Below are 19,693 nucleotides of genomic sequence, written 5' to 3'. Positions count from 1 at the left end.
ATAAGTATTGATGCTTTGTTTCCATACACAGCAGTATGTACACATAGCAGTGCTTAGCCTATAGCGGCCATTTGATAAAACCAATTGAGCAAATATCCTCTAGTAATAAAATAAAATAAAATAAAATAAAATAAAATAAAATAAAATAAAATAAAATAAAATAAAATAAAAGATATGATAGTAATGAGAGTATGACTAAACTCCCAGACAGAGAAAATGACTAATTTAATAATCACCCTCAACATCAATATAAGTAATTGTTGCCATTTTTTTTCTTCTAACCTCAATCTAAACTCTTAAAAAAAGGGAAGAAAATGAACATTTCCTGGCCATCTGCTTTGTGCTATTTGATGGAACTCCACATACATTATATCATTAATCTTGTTGATAACTCTTTGGGGTATTGTTATTTCCACAGAAAAATAAACTGATATTGAGAAAAGTTGAAACAAACTTAAAAAAAAAGTGGGGGATATACATTTTCTGAGCTCCAAATCAGAACTTCAGATGCTACCAAAATGTTTCCTGCTTAATGGCTTCTTCAAATCTCTTCAGGTTGGCACAGCTGTTTTTTTGATACGAGAGATTTTAAATTAAGGATTAAGGTTAGGATTCAGAGAAAAAGAATTGTCCCTTATGAGTCAATTAAAACTTATTGCATTTATATTAATTATACGATGTTCCTGGACCGATACATATTTTAAATCTGTGAACTGAATTGAATCTTAAGAAAAAATGTGCTCTCTTACCTAATGATTGCAAACATTGAGTTAAAATTCTTGCATTCCCTACAGTGCAGTGCTATCTTGATGAAATGCTTAATGATCTTCATCCTCTTCAGCTGGTTTGTTTCTCTGAGAATTTCAGATGCTACCCAAAATGTTTCCTGGTTAATGACTTCTTCAAATCTCTTCAGGTTGGCACAGCTGGTTTTTGATCTGAGTTTAAATAAATCATCTATATATTCAGTAGGTTCAATGTTGCGAAAGAGTTCAAAATTTCGCATAGAGAGCTGTGTGGCAACTTCCACAGTGCTGAGCTGAAGGAGGGAAATTTGACTCTCTCTCAACAACTCCTGAGCATCTTCATCTGAACAAAGAGTTTCTGTTTCCATGTTGTTTTTCAGATAATACCTATGAAAAACAGAAACATATCACAGTCAAAGCCTAAGCAGCAATCTCATGATACTCCTTGAAAGAATAATGCTACTTTTTATGGGAAGTTTGAGAGAACACTAATTTGAATTATGGAAGATTTCTTTTCAACCAAGACAGTGCAGCTGCTATCTCAGTTACCAGGTCACAGAACTGTCTATCCAGAAGTAGGTGGTAGAAACACACAAACCACATGGAATTTCACTTGTACTAGTTGGACTTTCTATCCTTTCTTTTCCTGCTTTCTGAAGTATTTTACCCTTTTTGCTAAAAATAACAGAAAACAGTCACATTTTTAGTTTAAAAAGGAACTAGGCCCTAACGCAGGAAGCAGAAAGATTAGACCCAAGACACTGTTATTTTCTCAATAATCTGTGATTATTGATGGGCCCAAATTGTAACAATCCAGGTTGACTTATTTATTCAAATACCTAAGAAGCCCTAAGCTACTTCCCTCTATTTCATCCTATGAATAGAACAATCCTACAACAGGTTAACTTTAAAAAATCTGGATTTTCATAAAAACTCTACAGGTAAGTGGATAGTAGATATTATACTTATTTGTCAGAATAGGAAACAGGCTCCTAAAGGTTGAGTAGTTAATACCAGTGTCAAAATGAGAACACAGGGCTGGAGCTCCTTTTCCTTTTAGGCAATTTGTTGAAAATAGTATTAAGATGTTGCGTGCGCACGTGCGTGTGTGTGTGTGTGTGTATGTGTGTGTGTGGTGTGGTGATGGTGGTGGTATTTTTTGTTTTGTTTTTGTTTTTTAGACACATGCTTTCTCTGTGAAAATTCCATAAACGACAAAACAGAATGAGCACAGTAGGGGCCCTGCTAAAATGTTTTTTTTTTTGTGTATTTCACCAAGGCAAACACATATGACAGAAAATATATACTTTGAGCCCTTGACTTTCACAGATTTAACATTTTCCATTTTGATTACTCATGAAGCCCATGACATACCCATCTATAATTTTCTTCAATAATGAATGTCAATCATGAATCTATAGCTCAGTGGAGCTCTGTAAGACTCCATCGTGGTTCCAGATATATCAATGTGCATTGAAATGATAATTGGAAAAAACAGAGCTACTAAAACAAAACTATTTGCTAGTGCTTGAAAACAAAAGTGAAGAGGAATAAGGAAGTTATAGTTGATGGCAAGAAAATCAAAGGTTTGAATGAATTATATCCTGGTTTAAATCTATAACATGAAAAACACAAATACAGTGAAACAATCCATAAGTTAAAAATAGAAAGAATATGACTTGTGGAACTACTTAATTTTCAGTGTAGAAACCAGCCATTATGAGAACCAAAACAACTATTTTCTTTTTCAACTTTCACTTATTGTGACTTGAAGATAAAGTTACATATATCTAACAATGAAAATATCATTGAAGAGAATGATAAAATCAGACACAGCATTTTCTTGCAAGCAACATGTGTGATATAAACACTTCTGCAGCAAAGGACTAAGCTCTGTAGCAAGCAAAATTTGGTTTCAGAGTTAAGAAGTGTATTTCATAGCATAATGTACAATAACAGGCAGAAGTGGCCAACCACATTGTCACAGATGTCTCTGCCTAAACTAAGGAAGCTCCTAGAAAAGTTGGGTATGCAGGAGCAAATGACACTAGAATATGATTAGAAAATGTGTTTGTGAACGTATATATCCAAAGGGAAGACAGCACCAGGGTTTAACCCCGTGACTTTACGTCAAGCATACTCTACCCTTCCAAACCAGGACCCTAAGGCAAGCATGAGAAGTTACAGCACGCATTTTGGAAGTCAGTAACAACCTTCAGGTCACAGTGCCCTTGAACAAGTTCCTAAGAGATCCTTCTAAGGGTCAGTAGTCGACTGTGTGCATTTGCTTTCATACAGTAATTCTTGGTGAAAGAAAAAAAAAAACAACAACAACTACTTTTTAATCGCAGGGACACTTATATAAAAAATACTTTGAAAATTGCTCATCTCTTAGACTTTGATGTGGGTTTGAAGAGGGGATAAAGAAATCCAGTAAGGTAGATAATATATACCTTCCACTCAGTTGTATTCTGTCAGCAAGTTTGGAAAGCTGATCTGGAAGTCTTCTTTGTTTGATTACTCCCTCAGGTGTGACAGAGACCTCACATAGTGAATATTGATCTGGGGTGGCAGTAACAGCAAACTCCCTGATAGCCTGAATGACCACTTCCTTTGCTGTAGTGTCCTTACTGATCATGATGTAGCGGCTTTGCTGATCAGCCTTAAAAACCCTTAGCACTTGATCTGGCAAGTCTGGGGGAAAGAAAAGTCACACACATAAGTAGAAAGAATTTTAATATATGGCAATGCAATTAAGCAAAGTAATCAGAAAAAAGCTCCTTAAGAAAAAGTAATGCTGAACTTTTACCTCTCCCTTACTCTAGGTCTTCCTCAAAGAATCAATCTGCATGCTGTTTTGCTGCAAGAACACACCTTTCCCTAAAGATAACAGATTGATCTATAGACAGCTGCAAGCACATCAGTACACAACAGTAGCTCTCAAGACTGTCATGCTGGCATCAAAGAAATAAAATTTAAATCCAGAGTTAATCTTTATTGTATTGAAAAGTCCATTAATTAGACCTAAAATATGCCTCTTACTCTATTTATTTGATATGATTTAGTAATCATGGCATGGGATGTGTTATCTTCATTTTATGAAAGAAGAAACAAGTTCAGACAGATAATTTGCCTATGGCCATATAAAAATACTCTGCTGAATGTAAAGAGAACTGGTTCCAACATCTGATTTCAAAAATCTTGAAGTTTAAGTTTCGTCCTTACTCAGCATCTGATATAATCCATGTCAAATGAAGAGAGATACATATAATATGACCATTATGTTAGAAATAAAAAGATAACTATAAGAAAACAAAAGAAGTGTTGGTGATACTCACCAGGAGTAGTACTGAAGTCTAAAATGCGATGATGTGACTGCAATAAATCAGGATTACTGGATGATAAGGTTCCACTGACAGGCAATGCAGTTGGGATGTGCTTTGTCTGCCTTAATCCTACTATGCTGTCATCTTGAGACTGACCAATGCCAATATCACTGAAACAAGAGGAAAATTAGAAAATTATCAGCAAGTTAAAAAGTTGTACGTCATCAGTATATAATAGACACAGACCAAAAGCCATATTCCATTTTTTTTTGCAGCTAATGTAAAAACACCGTTAATAAATTTCGTTGAAAATTGCAAAAGCAACTTAAGTGTATCCACCTCATTTTGCTGTTTTTGTTTTGAATTTTTTGTTGTTGTTGTTTTTAGATACAGCATTTTGCTTTGTTGCTCAAGCTGGTCTTGAAACTCTTGGCCTCAAGTGATCCTCTTGCTGCAGGCTCCTAAAGTGCTAGGATTACAAGCATGAGTCACAGCACCCAGCCTCATTTTGCTGTTTCGTAAGCGTATAGTGTGTTTCTCTAAAACCTATGGTTTTTCTTTCTTTCTTTTTTTTTTTTTTTTTTTTGAGATGGAGTCTCACTCTGTCGCCCAGGCTGGAGTGCAGTGGCGCGATCTTGGCTCACTGCAAGCTCCGCCTCCCAGGTTCAGGCCATTCTCCTGCCTCAGCCTCCCGAGTAGCTGGGACTACAGGCGCCCGCCACCACGCCTGGCTAATTTTTTTGTATTTTGAGTAGAGACGGGGTTTCACCATATTAGCCAAGATGGTCTCGATCTCCGGACCTCGTGATCCGCCCGTCTCGGGCTCCCAAAGTGCTGGGATTACAGGCATGAGCCACTGCACCCAGCCAAACCTATGGTTTTTCTAAGTAGATAAGCCATAAAAAATATTAGTAGTTTCTCAGCATAGAAATATATTTAAAAAAAATAAGCTCTAGCTTCTGATGGAAATGGATTTAAGAAAAAGCACATTAAAAAGAATACATTTATCTCACTCAACTGATAGTTCTGCATCAGAATGATAAATTATTTTATAATCTGACCTTCAACAGCTGAAGAAATTGGGTAAAATGAAAAGTGGAGGAAAAAAATCCAAAGTGTCCTAATTTTATTCTCGATGTTTTAGAGAAAAAATGAGATCATTATGGAGTCAAATGTAAGGAGACTGACACAGACATTATTTCTTGATTATACAGAGCATAAAAAAACAGTGGTGCATGGTGACATTTCCTAGCATCAAAGAAAAGCCAACAGAAATCCAATGACTCACTTTTAATTCTCTGATCAAAATTTCTAGCTACACATTTAAGTATCCAGAGAAATACTGGTTATTATCGACAGTGACAAACTCTTTTCCATTTATAAAAAGCCTGTTACTGTGAACTCTTGAAACATGATTTAATAATATGTAAAAACTATTTCTAGACTTGAAGGGTCAATTGTTTCCAAAACAAAACCTCAAATAAAGCAATAAGCAAACACACACACAGAAATAACTGGGGTCACAAGAAAATGGTTATAATAGCTCAGACTAGTTTCTATAAACACCTTGAAATAAGAGGAAAATTATATTAAGGTTGGAATATAAACTAAGGTGCCATAAATAAAATGAAGAAATTTAGCATTTATTAGTCTTTTCACACATTAGGGCTTGATCATAATAACTACTATTTTTAATGACTGTGCTAAAAAATAGCAACATTTCTTCCCTTTACTTATTTTTTTGAAAATGGAAATCATAGAGGTAAATAAGGGCAAAAACATTTTTTAAAGACAAAAATTAAAACTAGAGACAATTTCACATTATATGAAAAAGACACTTGCACACGTTTTGTTTAGAGCAGCACAATTCACAACTGTAAAAACATGGAAGCAACCTAAGTGCACATCGACGAATGAGTGGATAAAGAAAATGCGTTTATGGCAACACCATGGAATATTACTCAGCCATAAAAAGGAACAAAATAATGTCTTTTGCAGCAACTTGGATGGAGCTGTTGGTCATTATTCTAAGTGAAATAATGGTGGAAAACCAAAATCCCTATGTTCCCAATTACAAGTGGGAGCTAAGCTGTGAGTAGGCAAAGACATACTGAGTGATACAATGGACTTTGGAGACTCAGAAGGGGAAGGGTGAGGTGGGGGCCAGGGATTAAACAAAGCTACACATTAGGTACAATGTCTACTACTTGGGTGATGGGTGCACTAAAATCTCAGAATTCACCACCACTATATAATTCACCTATGTAACAAAAAACCACTTGTACCCCAAAAGCGATTGAAATAAAAACTAAAAAAAAAATAAAGACAACTTCAGTGTGAATTATTTCAAATTCATAGGTCAGTCTGGTACAAAATTAAATTTCTATTTAATCATATAACAGGCATAAAGACTAAAAGTATTAATATTCTGTAAAAGATGAAAACTTTTACGTTAGTGGAATTTTATTTTTCAACCATATAAAGCAGTCTCTGCCAAAAACCTGCTATGTAATACACGACACGAGATCATTATTATGGGCTCAGGACAAAGCATAGCTGACTGGGCCACTCCGGCACAAAAGGCTACAAATATTAGCATCTTGCAGGCACACTCAACCTTTTTTTTTTTTGAGACGGAGTCTCGCTCTGTTGCCCAGGCTGGAGAGCAGTGGTGCAATCTCGGCTCACTGCAAGCTCCGCCTCCAGGGTTCACGCCATTCTCCTGCCTCAGCCTCCCGAGTAGCTGGGACTACAGGCACCCGCCACCACTCCCGGCTAATTTTTTGTATTTTTAGTAGAGACGGGGTTTCACCGTGGTCTTGATCTCCTGACCTCGTGATCCGCCCGCCTCAGCCTCCCAAAGTGCTGGGATTACAAGCGTGAGCCACCGCACACTCAACCTTTAAGAACCATTTCTCTGCAACACTTTAACACCTTACATGATGAACTGCCTTTCTACTCTCAGTTTCTTCATTACTTACCTACATCTCTGTCATCCAGACACGCGGCCACTCTTGGATTGAAACTATTTTATATCCAAGACCTAATTCAGAAATGTCCCTTTCTGGGCACATCCTCTTATGATTCTACCTCTCCAACACTTTTCTTGTTACTGAAATTGTCTTTCGATCTTCGCTGGCTTTATAGTGTGCTGACTTACTCCTTCTTGTCTCTGGGTTCATTAGTCTTTTTCTACTTACTTGGCAACCAGATCTGAATTCTGGGAGCTCATGCCCCATCTTCTCCTTCCTCTCTATGCACATCACCCGATTGTGCCTACCTTGCCAATTTACCATTATCTAGCATCTTAGCTCCTCTAAGGCTGATAACGTTTGAGGAAAAAACTCAACAGTATACTCTACCTAGACTTCTCTAATTGCTAGTTTAGTAGCTTTGTAAAAAAAAAAATCTTCATACACAAATGGTAATTTATAGAAAAATTTAATAGCTAGTATAGTATAAATCAAGTCTGTTACCAATATGACAGATCCTACAGCTTTGTGAAACTTCCTTTAATTATTTTTTCTTTTCAATTGCATTACACATATGATTTCAAATAATTTTCATGATAAATCTTTAAATGAGCCATATATTTTCCTAAATACATATTATTTAAGATGTTTCCTCAGTGTTTTAAAATCAACACATCTAATCATTCTTTTTCTTTTCCCTTGTCTAGCTTTTGAGTATTTCTAAATACACATAGAACAAAATTATACATAGTATTCTCATATTGTGTTCCTTTCCAACATTCAGTATTGCTGATGGATTACATCCCAGTTCTCACATGTCACATTTCTATTTATACTTGCCAGGGTCATACCAACTTTTTTTAAAGGTTCTTATTTAACTCATGGTCAAATATGACTCTAAGATCTTTTTTTGTTATTGTGCTGTTAATAATTCTGCATTTAGGACTGGGTGTGGTGGCTCATGCCTGTAATCCCAGCACTTTGAGAAGCCCAGGTGGGTGGATCATTTGAGGACAGGAGCTCGAGACCAGCCTGGCCAAACAGCAAAATCTTGTCTCTACCAAAAATTAAAAAAATTAGCCGAGCATGGTGCTGAACACCTGTAATCCCAGCTACTCAGGAGGCTAAGGAATGAGAACTGCTTGAGCTCAGGAGGTGGAGGTTGCAGTGAGCAGATCACAGCAACTGTACTCCAGCCTGGTTGACAGAGCCAGACTCTGTCTCAAAAAAATTAATTAATTAAAAAAATCTGGGCCGGGCGCGGTGGCTCACGCTTGTAATCCCAGCACTTTGGGAGGCCGAGGCGGGCGGATCACGAGGTCAGCGAGGCGGGCGGATCACGAGGTCAGGAGATCGAGACCACGGTGAAACCCCGTCTCTACTAAAAATACAAAAAATTAGCCAGGCGTGGTGGCGGGCGCCTGTAGTCCCAGCTACTCGGAGAGGCTGAGGCAGGAGAATGGCGTGAACCCGGGAGGTGGAGCTTGCAGTGAGCCGAGATCGCGCCACTGCACTCCAGCCTGGGAGACAGAGCGAGACTCCGTCTCAAAAAAAAAAAAAATCTGCATTTAGGTAATTTATTTTTTCATCCATTTAAAAATAAGCTTTTCATCAACGAGGGTTATTTTAAAAATTGATTCTTATTTTCTGTAAATGCCAGGTGCCTTAATCCATTGTCTCGTAGAAACTTACTCAATATAAATATCCTCTTGAGCCTATAAATACTACTCACTGCTTATCCTTAGGACTCTGCTATAGAAGACTTCTTCAGCTGATACAAAACCACCAGTCATTACTCTATAGTTTAATTGGGACAACTCAACCAATCAATAGTATATTTTAAATCACATTTCTCTATTCTGTGGATGAAAATTTTATCTGAAATGGAGTTTTCTTAAAAAAGACCCGAAACGGAATTTTTTTAAAAAAGAAAAAGAAGTGTTTGATAGTCCTGCATATCTACTGCATGTCTTTAGACCCATTAAATTATCAAAGAAAGAAATTATATGTTTTAAAGTTATTATCTAACATTGTAGTTTGGGGATATAACTAAATGTGGCACAGTGAGAAATGGCTGACAGTAATCAAGTTTTTAAAACATCCCTAGACTCAAGAAGGAACTAAAATGAAGAAATAAGCAGGCAAACAAGCAAGCTTAAAAAGCATCAGAAATACCTGCAATTTTGTCTAGCCTCGCTGAGCTCCTGGCATAAATAAATAACCAAGAAGAAATTCAAGAATACACCTGACATTCTGACTACTAAGTTGACTGGGAAAAATGAAAGGAGTTCTGTGCTTGGTTGTTGATGCCTTGACAGTAATTAAATAACTGAAAATAGAAGAGAGAGGGAAAAATAGAGAATGATAGGGATGAATAGTGGCAACTGGATAAAGCAATGATTTGACTGGTAAGGAGCAGATGCTGTTGGTAAAGAAGATACCCAGAAACAAAATACAGTAGAAAAAGCAACTCTAAATCATCATGGAGGAGACAGGAGGCAAACACACACTTTGAGAAAGTCCAAACCTGCGGCTGGGTGCAGTGGCTCACACCTGTAATCCCAGCACTTTGGGAGGCCAAGGTGGGTGGCTAACGAGGTCATGAGTTCAAGACCAGCCTGGCCAAGATGGTGAAACCCTGTCTCTACTAAAAATACAAAAATTAGCCAGGCGCGGTGGCAGGCACCTGTAATCCCAGCTACTCGGGAGACTGAAGCAGGAGAATCACTTGAACCTGGGCGGCAGAGGTTGCAGTGAGCCGAGATTGTGCCACTGCACTCCAGCCTGGGCAATAAGAGTGAGACTCTTTCTCAAAATAAATAAATATTAAAAAATAAAAGGCCGGGTGCAGTGGCTCATGCTTGTAATCCCAGCACTTTGGGAGGCCGAGGCGGGCGGATCACGAGGTCAGGAGATCGAGACCACGGTGAAACCCCGTCTCTACTAAAAATACAAAAAATTAGCCGGACGTGGTGGCGGGTGCCTGTAGTCCCAGCTACTCAGAGAGGCTGAGGCAGGAGAATGGCGTGAACCCAGGAGGCAGAGCTAGCATTGAGCCGAGATCGCGCCACTGCACTCCAGCCTGGGTGACACAGCGAGACTCCGTCTCAACAAAACAAAACAAAATAAAATAAAATAGAAAGTCCAAACCCCCAAAAAATAGTTCAAATGAGGAAATGCTAAACTATCTTTAAAGAAGATTGGGAGTAGCCAAATAAGTGGCAAAAATGAGATTAAAACAAATTTGATTGTTTAATACTGCTTCCAAAATAGCTCAGTCACAAAAACCTAGAACAGTTTTCGGACTCATGCAAACGTTAATTACATCACTACCTTTGCATATCATTTTAACAAAATAAAAAAATGCACAGAAAACGTATGCAGATGCTTACTTGTATGGTTTCTGTGGCAAGATACTGATCCGAGTCTTGTCGAGTATCTTTTTCAGCTTGTTCCTTCCTCCAACAGTGTTGGCTTTACTTTTTTTGTTCACTTTTTCAAGTCCTATCACCTGTTCTACATCTACAGCAAGATCTGGAATGGAGTAGCGACTGGCCTTTTTGATGTCACCAATTTTAGGAAGGTGGGGCGCACCATTTCTTTTCTCTTCTGACAATCTTGTTAGAAGTTCTTTAAATACTAAAATAAATGAAAACAGAAACACCATATAATGGCAATTATAAGATATCTGAACAATTCTAAAGCAATTGTGGAACTTGGAAATATATGAGAAGTACAGACTTCAGTTATCAAAACTGCAAACCTGCAGAAAAACAATACCACACAATAAACGAATCACGCCAAATCTGCTTGGTATGTTGCTCTATCAAAACAAGTTTAAAAAGAGTAGTATACTCTTTATGGCTATTTTAGTATTTATCAATAAAAGATTTCAGTTATCAATAAAGACAAATTATTTTTTATGCTTAAGTCAGTAGCTTTTTATTTAGATCTAATCTATGCTTTTACCATATATGCTTTCTTATGATGTTTGAAACACTAAAAAGGCCAAAAGGAGAAAAATGAAAAGTATGCAAAATACTTACCAAATAAATTCGTTTTCACAGTGATAGATAAATGTGTGTTATTTCTAAGAATTTCCATGGCTTTTGACAGCTGAATGTTTTCAAAGTTTTGGCCATTTACTTCTAATATCTAAAAATGAAATTATAAAATGTATCAAAATTGACTGAAAAAAAAGAAAAACCAGACACCAAAATTTACCCTTAAATCTGAGTTTAGAAATAGCATACCTGATCCCCCCGTTTCAAGCCTGCTTCAGTTGCTTTGCTACCTGAATCTACACTGTCAACAAAGATTCCAAATCCCTTCTCAGAGCCTCCAAGTAAGATAAAAGGCAAAGGAGCTTCTCGGGATGGTTTTGTTAACGTCATCAATCTTCTTTTTGCTTTAGCAGCACATGCGATATTCAACAGCCTTAGGTGTCCACCCATTTTCTGTAAGAGTTCAGAAACAGTAGTGTCAACTCAAAAACAGACTGAATAAAATGAACTTTAAGCTGATCTTAAAAAAACACAAATATTACCTCTCTTTCCAGATTGTTTTCAAATTCTTCTAAAAATCGAGTCATTGCAGGATCTCCTTCAAAGTCATTGAAGTGATTATTTACCCACAATAATACTACCCGTGTAACCTGAAAAGTCAATTATTTTCAATAAGTTTCCTTTTTAGTGCCAAAAATGTGATTAAAGTCATTCCAGAAAAGATATCCAACTTTCAAACAATTTACCTAATAATAATAAACAGGAAAATAAATTAACAATAATAAAATCTTCAAAGAGGATGCCCTTCTGAAAATGAGTATTTTTACTTTGAATATAGACTTCAGGTTGCTTTGCCAGGAAAGGTTCTGAGTCTGTGAGGGTATTTAACTTAAAACTTGTCTAACTTTCAAAATGCATTTGAAACAGATCAAAATAAAAGCAAAGGTGTAATAAAACAAAAATCAGCTAATACAAAAGACAGAAACTAGAAAGTCAAGGTAGAAGAACAGACTGGACAAAGAGAATCAATGCTATTAAGCCTAGAAAGCTCTGTAAGGGTGCAGAATATAAAAGGAAGGAGATAAGACAATGTAGTTTATCATCCAATCTGGCCTTAGAGCTCTCAAGAGCTCTAGATGGTCTCCTTAGAATTATAATCCTGGGGCCTACAGAGACTGATGACTGTCATGAAATGCTGCTCTGGTGCCAATTTAAAAATTGTAACTTTTATCTGGTGTACACTTACTACGAAACTAGAAAGTGTAGATTCCTATGGAATCCAGATGTTTTATTATGTTTTACCACACTCCCAACAGAACTTAAAAAATGTTTAAACATTTGGTGGCCAATTTATTGGCCTCTGTGTTTAAAGAAGGCTGAACTAATATTTTGTTCATATTTCTAAGGCTGAATTAATATTTTGTATCACCTTTTTGTTTTTTGTTTTGTTTTGTTTTTGCTTAAGAAGTACATTCTCCTATTTCATTACATTAATCTGGACATAATTGCTGTGACAAATATATACATTAAAGTATCTTTAGGTTTACATTTCATATTTAAAAACCAAAATAGAATATATTTCCAACCTTATCCCTGAGGCTCGGGTCATTAAACCACTCCAATAACTTTTTGCCCACTTCCATTGGGCTAGAAAGAAAAGTCCTATAGGTCAACAGAAAGTCTTCTATGAATGTTGGATCTACTACTGAATGCTCTTCCACCAAATGCATTGTTAACCTTTCTGAGGTACCCTGTAACAAAGAAAAGGTTTAATTACTATATATGTATATGTATATGTATGTATACACACACACACGACATTATATGGTACTGGGATTTCAAACATTCAACATAAAATGAATTGGGTAGTAACACAGTTAACAATTAATGAAACTGCTATTCATCAGGAGTTCATACATAAAGATTTTTTACAACTGATAACCTTTAAGAGATAGGCTTAAAAATGAAAAAAACCCTAAATTGCCACAACCAATACTACCAAAAAAATTCCTTTCCTTGGGAAGGAGGAGTGGTCCTGTGTCCTACCTTGATGACAATGTGTCCCTTTCTTGTTCCAGTTCGATCAAGTTCTCGGTGTTCTTTCACCATAACAATCTCTCCTTCCTCTTCAACTTTTTGCATGTTCTTTTCTACTTGGTTGAGAATACGGCAGTAATCTTGCTGGGCTATGCAGACAAACTGGAATAAAACATAAGTCACATGTTAATGATAAAGTGCTTGCAAAAGACCTAGCAGTACTAATAATTCAGTGTTTTAATTATTTAAAACTGACATTTTTTCCTGTCTTTCCCATACTTTCTAAATTAATGCTGTAATGAACCTTAATCAGACTTCTCTACTTTTAATGTATTTCTTCCTTGGTCAAGAAAAGTTTCATTTTTAGAATACTTATATGTATTTTACATTAAAAATCCTAACAATTTTAAAAATCAAAAGACAAAATTAGAAGATAGCTTTTTCATGCTTCTTTCACAATTAAAAAACACTGCAGTGGGGGGAGTGGAATTGTAGGAGAATAGATGTAAAAACTTAATTATCATTTAGTGAATTAAAAGAATTTGAAAAAGCAAAAGTTTTTGAATAAGAATGATTTTAATGAAAGATACAGACACTCAAAGATACCTATGAAGTAGATATATTAATTTGCTAATTATATTGATGAAACACCATTTTAGAAAGCTTGTTCAAAGAAGGTCAAAACACAAACCACATCTGTGTTATAGCTCAAAACGTTATCCTTATAACTGGTATTAAGGGTAATCCTTGCTCTTAAAGAAAAAGTTAAAAATCTGCATATGAAGTCATTACTCTCCCTGACCCCAAATATAAAAAATTTCAGAGCTTAGGGCAAACCACTTAAGAAATTACATTTCTTAGAAGTTTTAAAGAAAGTTAAGAATGAATGATAGAAATCACTTATTATAGAAATTAACTAGAGGTCAGTGAGGAGACAAGAGATCATTTGGAAATGCAAAGAAGCATGGTATTTCTTTTTCTTCTTAATGTGAAGAAGATGAAAAAGGAGGTGGTTAAATTATATTGTAAATAAGCTAAAATATGATGCAACCACCTGAAATCATGATTTCATAGGGCATTTAGAGCTCTGATAATACATTATTCTTTTTATATTGCTCATATTAATTTTTAAAAAAAGATACTATACTAAATATTACGATAATCATAACGACAACATCATCATCATCACCACCATCACCATCACCATCACACTATGGCAGCCTTGTGGAACTTTTTCAATTCATCCTCCTAATCAAACCATGAGGAAGGTGCTATTATCCCCATTGTACAGATGGGTAAACAGCACTATGTCTCATAACTATATGCTGGCCATTTTAAAATAAATTACACATGCACATCAAAATCTTGGAGGGAAATAAACTGTTAATATTATTTCTGAGCAATGCAAATTACGAGCAACTTTCATTTTAGTATCTTTCTATATTTTTCATGCTTTCTCCATAATCAATAGATTTAAGTAGAAGCAGCAGTTCATAAGAGGAACAGCATATTGCCATATCATGTTTCTCCCACAGTTGGCTAATCTCACTAGTTTTTCTATTAAGCGTTTTGAAGCAAAAAGTTAAAAATCAAAAGATATAGGCTTTTTTTGTATTAGTAATTATGCATACTTTAATTATATTAAAAATATCTTTAAAGCTCTGATATTGTATTTTTTAAAATATTGCTCATAGTATCACACTAATTTTATAAATAAACTGTTAACATTATTTCTGAGCAATTTCCTTAACACTTTCCACAGGTGTGTAATGTTTCAAAATACATGATCCTTAGTTTCTTATCTAAAAAATATTTTATTTCTTTGTACACAGCAGCAAAATTATTCCCAAATACATATAAGAGATTTAGAATGGTTTTATTTCCAAATAATTCTAGGTGTTCTTTCTTGTGCTCAGTTTTAGAGAACAGCATTAAATACTCATTTTCTCACTTATCTTCTAAAAAAGAAATACATCCCTGAATTCAACTGAATAACTAGATATAAGGGAAAAAAAGCTTTATGAAGAGAAATGTACTAAAATTAATCTTGACTACAGACTTTTTTTTAATTAGAATACATTTGATTTGAAATTCTTAGTGTCTAGACAGACATTTTGGCATTTATTCTGTAGCAAGCTGAAATACCACCCAAAAAGGAAAAAAAAAATCCCAAACTGAATTTCTAATATGGTCATATAGAACTGGTACCTAAAAAGAAATACATTTTACTTGAAAATATTTATCTTTTTAAAATAAGCAACTTATTTTTGCTATAACAAATTTATAGATCTAATATTAAATCTACAGGTAACATTTAATTTTAACTAATATAATTAAGTCAGTTGAAAATCTTTGAGTTTTTTTTTTTTTTGAGAGAATCCCACTCTATCGCCCAGGCTGGAGTGCAATGGCGTGATCTCGGCTCACTGCAACCTCCGGCTCCTGGGTTCAAGTGATTCTCCTGCCTCAGCCTCCTGAGTAGCTGGGACTACAGGCGCACACCACCACGCCCAGATAATGTTTTTGTATTTTTAATGCAGACGGGATTTCACCAGGCTGGTCTCGAACTCCTGACCTCATGATCCGCCCGCCTCGGCCTCCCAAAGTGCTGGGATTACAGGCATGAGCCACCGCACCTGTTCAGAAAATCTCTGAATTGCTTTACTGAGGTTTTAGGTTTCTGTAAATCTCATGGGTTTCAGATTGCTGTAAGCCCATGAAAGTACTATATGATCTCAGTACCCTGGTATGAAATAAAAATTCAAGTAAGAATTCACTTATAAAAGTCAATGGCAGTTTATATCATAGGATTATTTTCCTTTGGGCATGACACTATAATTTGTATTTAAGTAAAACATTACAGATGATGAACGAAATAAAATTAAACTTCAATCCACATATAGTGTAATCAATTTTCAGTTTATCCACAGCAAACTGTATTCTCATCCAAAACTGTTTCTTACATTCTAAGCGCTATTAGCGCCTATGATTCCAGGAAGAGGTGAGTCTAACATAGATTTGCTTTAACAGGTTAGATCTATTTAAACTGGCACTTTGCAGTCTGTGAGGGAAATTCATACCTAGTTGTTCACATAGGTATCCAAGTGTTCATTCCCCACTTGAAGGGTGGAGGGCAGGGCTAAGCAATGCCTGGGTGTCACTGGCAGGCCTAAGACACAGGCACTGGAGAACAAAATAAGGGAAAAGAATAAAGGGAGTAAGAGGGTAAAAGAGGAAATGAAGAAAGGGAAACAGGAGAAGGGAAAAAGAAAAGAAAGAGGTATATGTGGGTAATGGAAAACCATTACCAACTGCCTGGTACCATAGGGTGTGTATATCAAGCTCTGAACTTTGTCCTTTCACACCAGACAGGGAGTAAGAATAGACACTGAAGTGGGAGAACTGGAAGAGAAAATAAAGAAGGGAACCAGAGCAAAACAAGAGCTTGACCATATCATGGGATCCAAACAAATAAATCTTAAATTTAATCCATTCATCATTGTGTTCTTAGGCTTAACATGAGCTCGACCATCTTACTACAGAAACCAATATTCATTTTGGAAATCCCTGAAATATAACTTTGCAAAGCCTATGCAAAGTTGTTTTTTTCTTGGTAAAGATAGCATCATTTTTGTTCATTTCACTCAATAACTTGTTTCCCTACAATATGGTCAGTAAAATGATAGAAACTCATGGAGGCTATTTTATACACGAATAAAAATATGGTTCTCACTGTTTCCTTTACTTCTCCCAACAAGGAGATGAGCTAACATTTGTATTTTCTGACAGATAGATGACATTTTAACAGAAATACCTTAAAATGGTATCGCAAGCAAGTACTTACATTAAAATGCCAAAATTCATTCTCCATCCCTGTTTAAGGAATTCCTTAGGGATAAAATGCTAGGCCTGAGCAGATGAGTCAATGGAAGTACAAGAACGAAATCCCTGATTTAACATATTCCTTTTACAGTGGTGTGGAGTGTAGCAGAAAGGAAGACAGGGACTTTCTTTAGCAGGTACCTCACCCTTGACCCTCTTCATAATTAACTTCATACTAGGAGCTATAGGAGTCTATATATCTTAATCAGAGTTTTCTTTTGAATTGGACTCTTCCCTGTTGACTATCTGGGTTTCCCACTAATCCCTCACTTTGTAAATAAATTAGATTCTCTTCCCTAACATAACCCCTACTTCCTCTTCCTTTTCCAGAACTCCCAGATAAATAATGTTACCTGGTGCATTTGACATGACTTAAGCACTCTGTAATATTCAGTCATATAACATTTCAATCAATTATCCTGAAACATTTCTATGCCACGTATCATTTTAGTCTCATTAATTACAAAATTTCTAACAAAAGGGTTTGGCTAATTAAGGGGTATTAATGCAATGGCTGAATTCTCAAAAATAAAACAAAACAAAACAAAAAAACAAACTTTTACTTGCTCATTAAGGACACATACTCTAACTCAAACACTATTATAATTCCACTATGTAGAAGGGTTCAGGGAAGAACTGAGAAAATAGGAGACAGGAAAAGCCTTTAACAATTTGCTAGCTTGTTTTGACTCAGTTTAGTTTTTTGTGTTTTTTTTTTTAAGAGTACAATTACAGAGCTGAAACAGCATATATAATTCCCTTTAAATGCCCATTCCCGCTAAATAAAGACTTCAATATTTACCATTTGTTTTCCTCTATTATACCACATTAACTGAGAATTAACCATTTTGTTTTCCTCTCTTATACCATTTTTTCCCTCTATTATACAAAATAATTGGGAAGTAAATATATTTAGAATGTGTTTCTGGCATTACATATTTAAAATACTGAATTCATAGCCTTATTTTTTTTTCCTCTATGGTGCTCATGGATGGAATTAGCTGGTGGAATTATTTAGATTCTATAGATAAGATAATTTTATGTGTAGTCATGGTCATTTTTCTTTTTAGTAAGTAAAATGCTTAAAATGAATATTTAAATGAGTGATACCATTTTACACTGACCGGACACTATAAAAATTCAATTATGTTATTTTAAAATAAACTATATTCAGATGTTTTTCAAACTGCAGACTAATAAATACAAATGATACTTAATTAGTCTAAGTCACATCATTTGGTTGTTTACATTTAATTTTGTTTCAGAGACAAATTCTTTCAGAACACGTCATCAATTATAAACACCTAACAATATCAAAAGCATCTTAAATGTATTTCTCTGTAATATAGTGGTTGCCAGTTAAATCAATCTAGTTTCACATTTGGCCTTAGTATTTTCTCCAGTCAATTATGAAATGCTTTTAAATAATGAATATTAATAAAATATCAATACTGATACTATTTCTCTTTTGCTATCAAGTATTTTGTATTGGCTATTATTTAACTAGCAAGTCATTCTACTGATTCACACTATGATTAATTTCCCTGACTCTTCTAAAATCAATTTCTTACATGTATTTAAATAAAAACACTGCATAACTATACCATATCACTTTTATTAATGTATTTACTTCATAACGTGCATTTTACTTCCATATTTTGATGAGATTATTAATTACTGATGGCAATTTAAAAATACCATAGTTACACACCACTTTTTTTTTTAATTGAACAGATAGTTCTGTGTAGTTCAAGTAAAATGGAGATTAATTTTTATTTTTCTGGGGTGTTATAAGACTAAAAGTAATAGTTCCACATTAAAATTGTATTGTTGCCAGGCATGGTGGCTCATGCTTGTAATCCCAGCACTTTGGGAAGCTGAGGTGTGGGGGGATCACTTGAGGTCAGGAGTTTGAGACCAGCCTGGCCAACACAGCAAGACCCCGTCTCTACTAAAAATACAAAAAGTCCAGGCGCGGTGGCTCACACCTGTAATCCCAGCACTTTGGGAGGCTGAGGCAGGTGGATCACGAGGTCAGGAGTTCGAGACCAGCCTGGCCAATATGGTGAAACCCCATCTCTACTACAAATACAAAAATGAGGTGGGCGTGGTGGTGCATGCCTGTAGTTCCAGCTGCTCGGGAGGCTGAGGCAGGAGAATTGCTTGAACCCAGGAGGTGGAGGTTGCAGTTAGCTGAGATCGCGCCACTCCACTCCAGCCTGGGAGACAGAATGAGACTCTATCTCAAAAAAAAAAAAAAAAAATTTATTTGTAAGATATTTATATAGGGAGAAAAATCTCATCACAATGGCATGTAAGTGTTCTTTATTAAGAATAAAATATATATTTTTAAAGTTATATTTTATACCTGGCAGTCATCCACCTTTGTTCTCATCACTCCTTTCATGTATTCTTTGTCCATGGTAGGAGAAACACCAAAACTATTTCCCATACACAGTATTTCTGCTTTTCCATCTGGATAAGTCACCTCCACAGATCCATTGAGAATCACTGACCAGGAGTCCAGCTAATCCAAAAAAAATAAAGACAAAGCAGAAAGTAACATCATGATCATACAGCTGTAAGTGCTAGTATGGGCCCTAAAATGAATTAGCATTATCTCCATTTTGGAGATAAAACAAGTAACTGAAGTTTACTGTTTAACAAGTTCACAGAATAAGGAATAAAACACAGCCACATATCTACATATTTCCATATGCCTAGCA

At 35.6% G+C, this 19,693-nt stretch overlaps 1 protein-coding gene across 11 annotated transcripts in view; it reads right to left on the bottom strand.

Annotated features, from left to right (window-relative positions):
* Window positions 1–19,693, bottom strand: part of RAPGEF2 (Rap guanine nucleotide exchange factor 2) — a 257,309-nt gene that overhangs the window by 16,372 nt on the left and 221,244 nt on the right. For all 11 annotated transcript variants that reach the window (XM_032148637.2, XM_032148647.2, XM_032148641.2 and 8 more), the window contains 10 exons: window positions 19,336–19,494; window positions 13,095–13,247; window positions 12,635–12,799; window positions 11,591–11,698; window positions 11,298–11,501; window positions 11,091–11,199; window positions 10,437–10,683; window positions 4,085–4,242; window positions 3,200–3,440; window positions 750–1,133 (listed from right to left, as the gene is read on the bottom strand). In XM_032148637.2, the coding sequence (XP_032004528.1) occupies window positions 750–1,133; window positions 3,200–3,440; window positions 4,085–4,242; window positions 10,437–10,683; window positions 11,091–11,199; window positions 11,298–11,501; window positions 11,591–11,698; window positions 12,635–12,799; window positions 13,095–13,247; window positions 19,336–19,494 (1,928 nt within the window). The remainder of the gene's footprint in view (window positions 1–749; window positions 1,134–3,199; window positions 3,441–4,084; window positions 4,243–10,436; window positions 10,684–11,090; window positions 11,200–11,297; window positions 11,502–11,590; window positions 11,699–12,634; window positions 12,800–13,094; window positions 13,248–19,335; window positions 19,495–19,693) is intronic.

The sequence above is a fragment of the Hylobates moloch genome, unplaced genomic scaffold (genome assembly GCF_009828535.3).
Source record: "Hylobates moloch isolate HMO894 unplaced genomic scaffold, HMol_V3 SCAFFOLD_3, whole genome shotgun sequence".
NCBI classification, from domain to species: domain Eukaryota; kingdom Metazoa; phylum Chordata; class Mammalia; order Primates; family Hylobatidae; genus Hylobates; species Hylobates moloch.
Note: the sequence above shows the minus strand (reverse complement) of the source record. Positions and strands in the feature narration are given on the sequence as shown.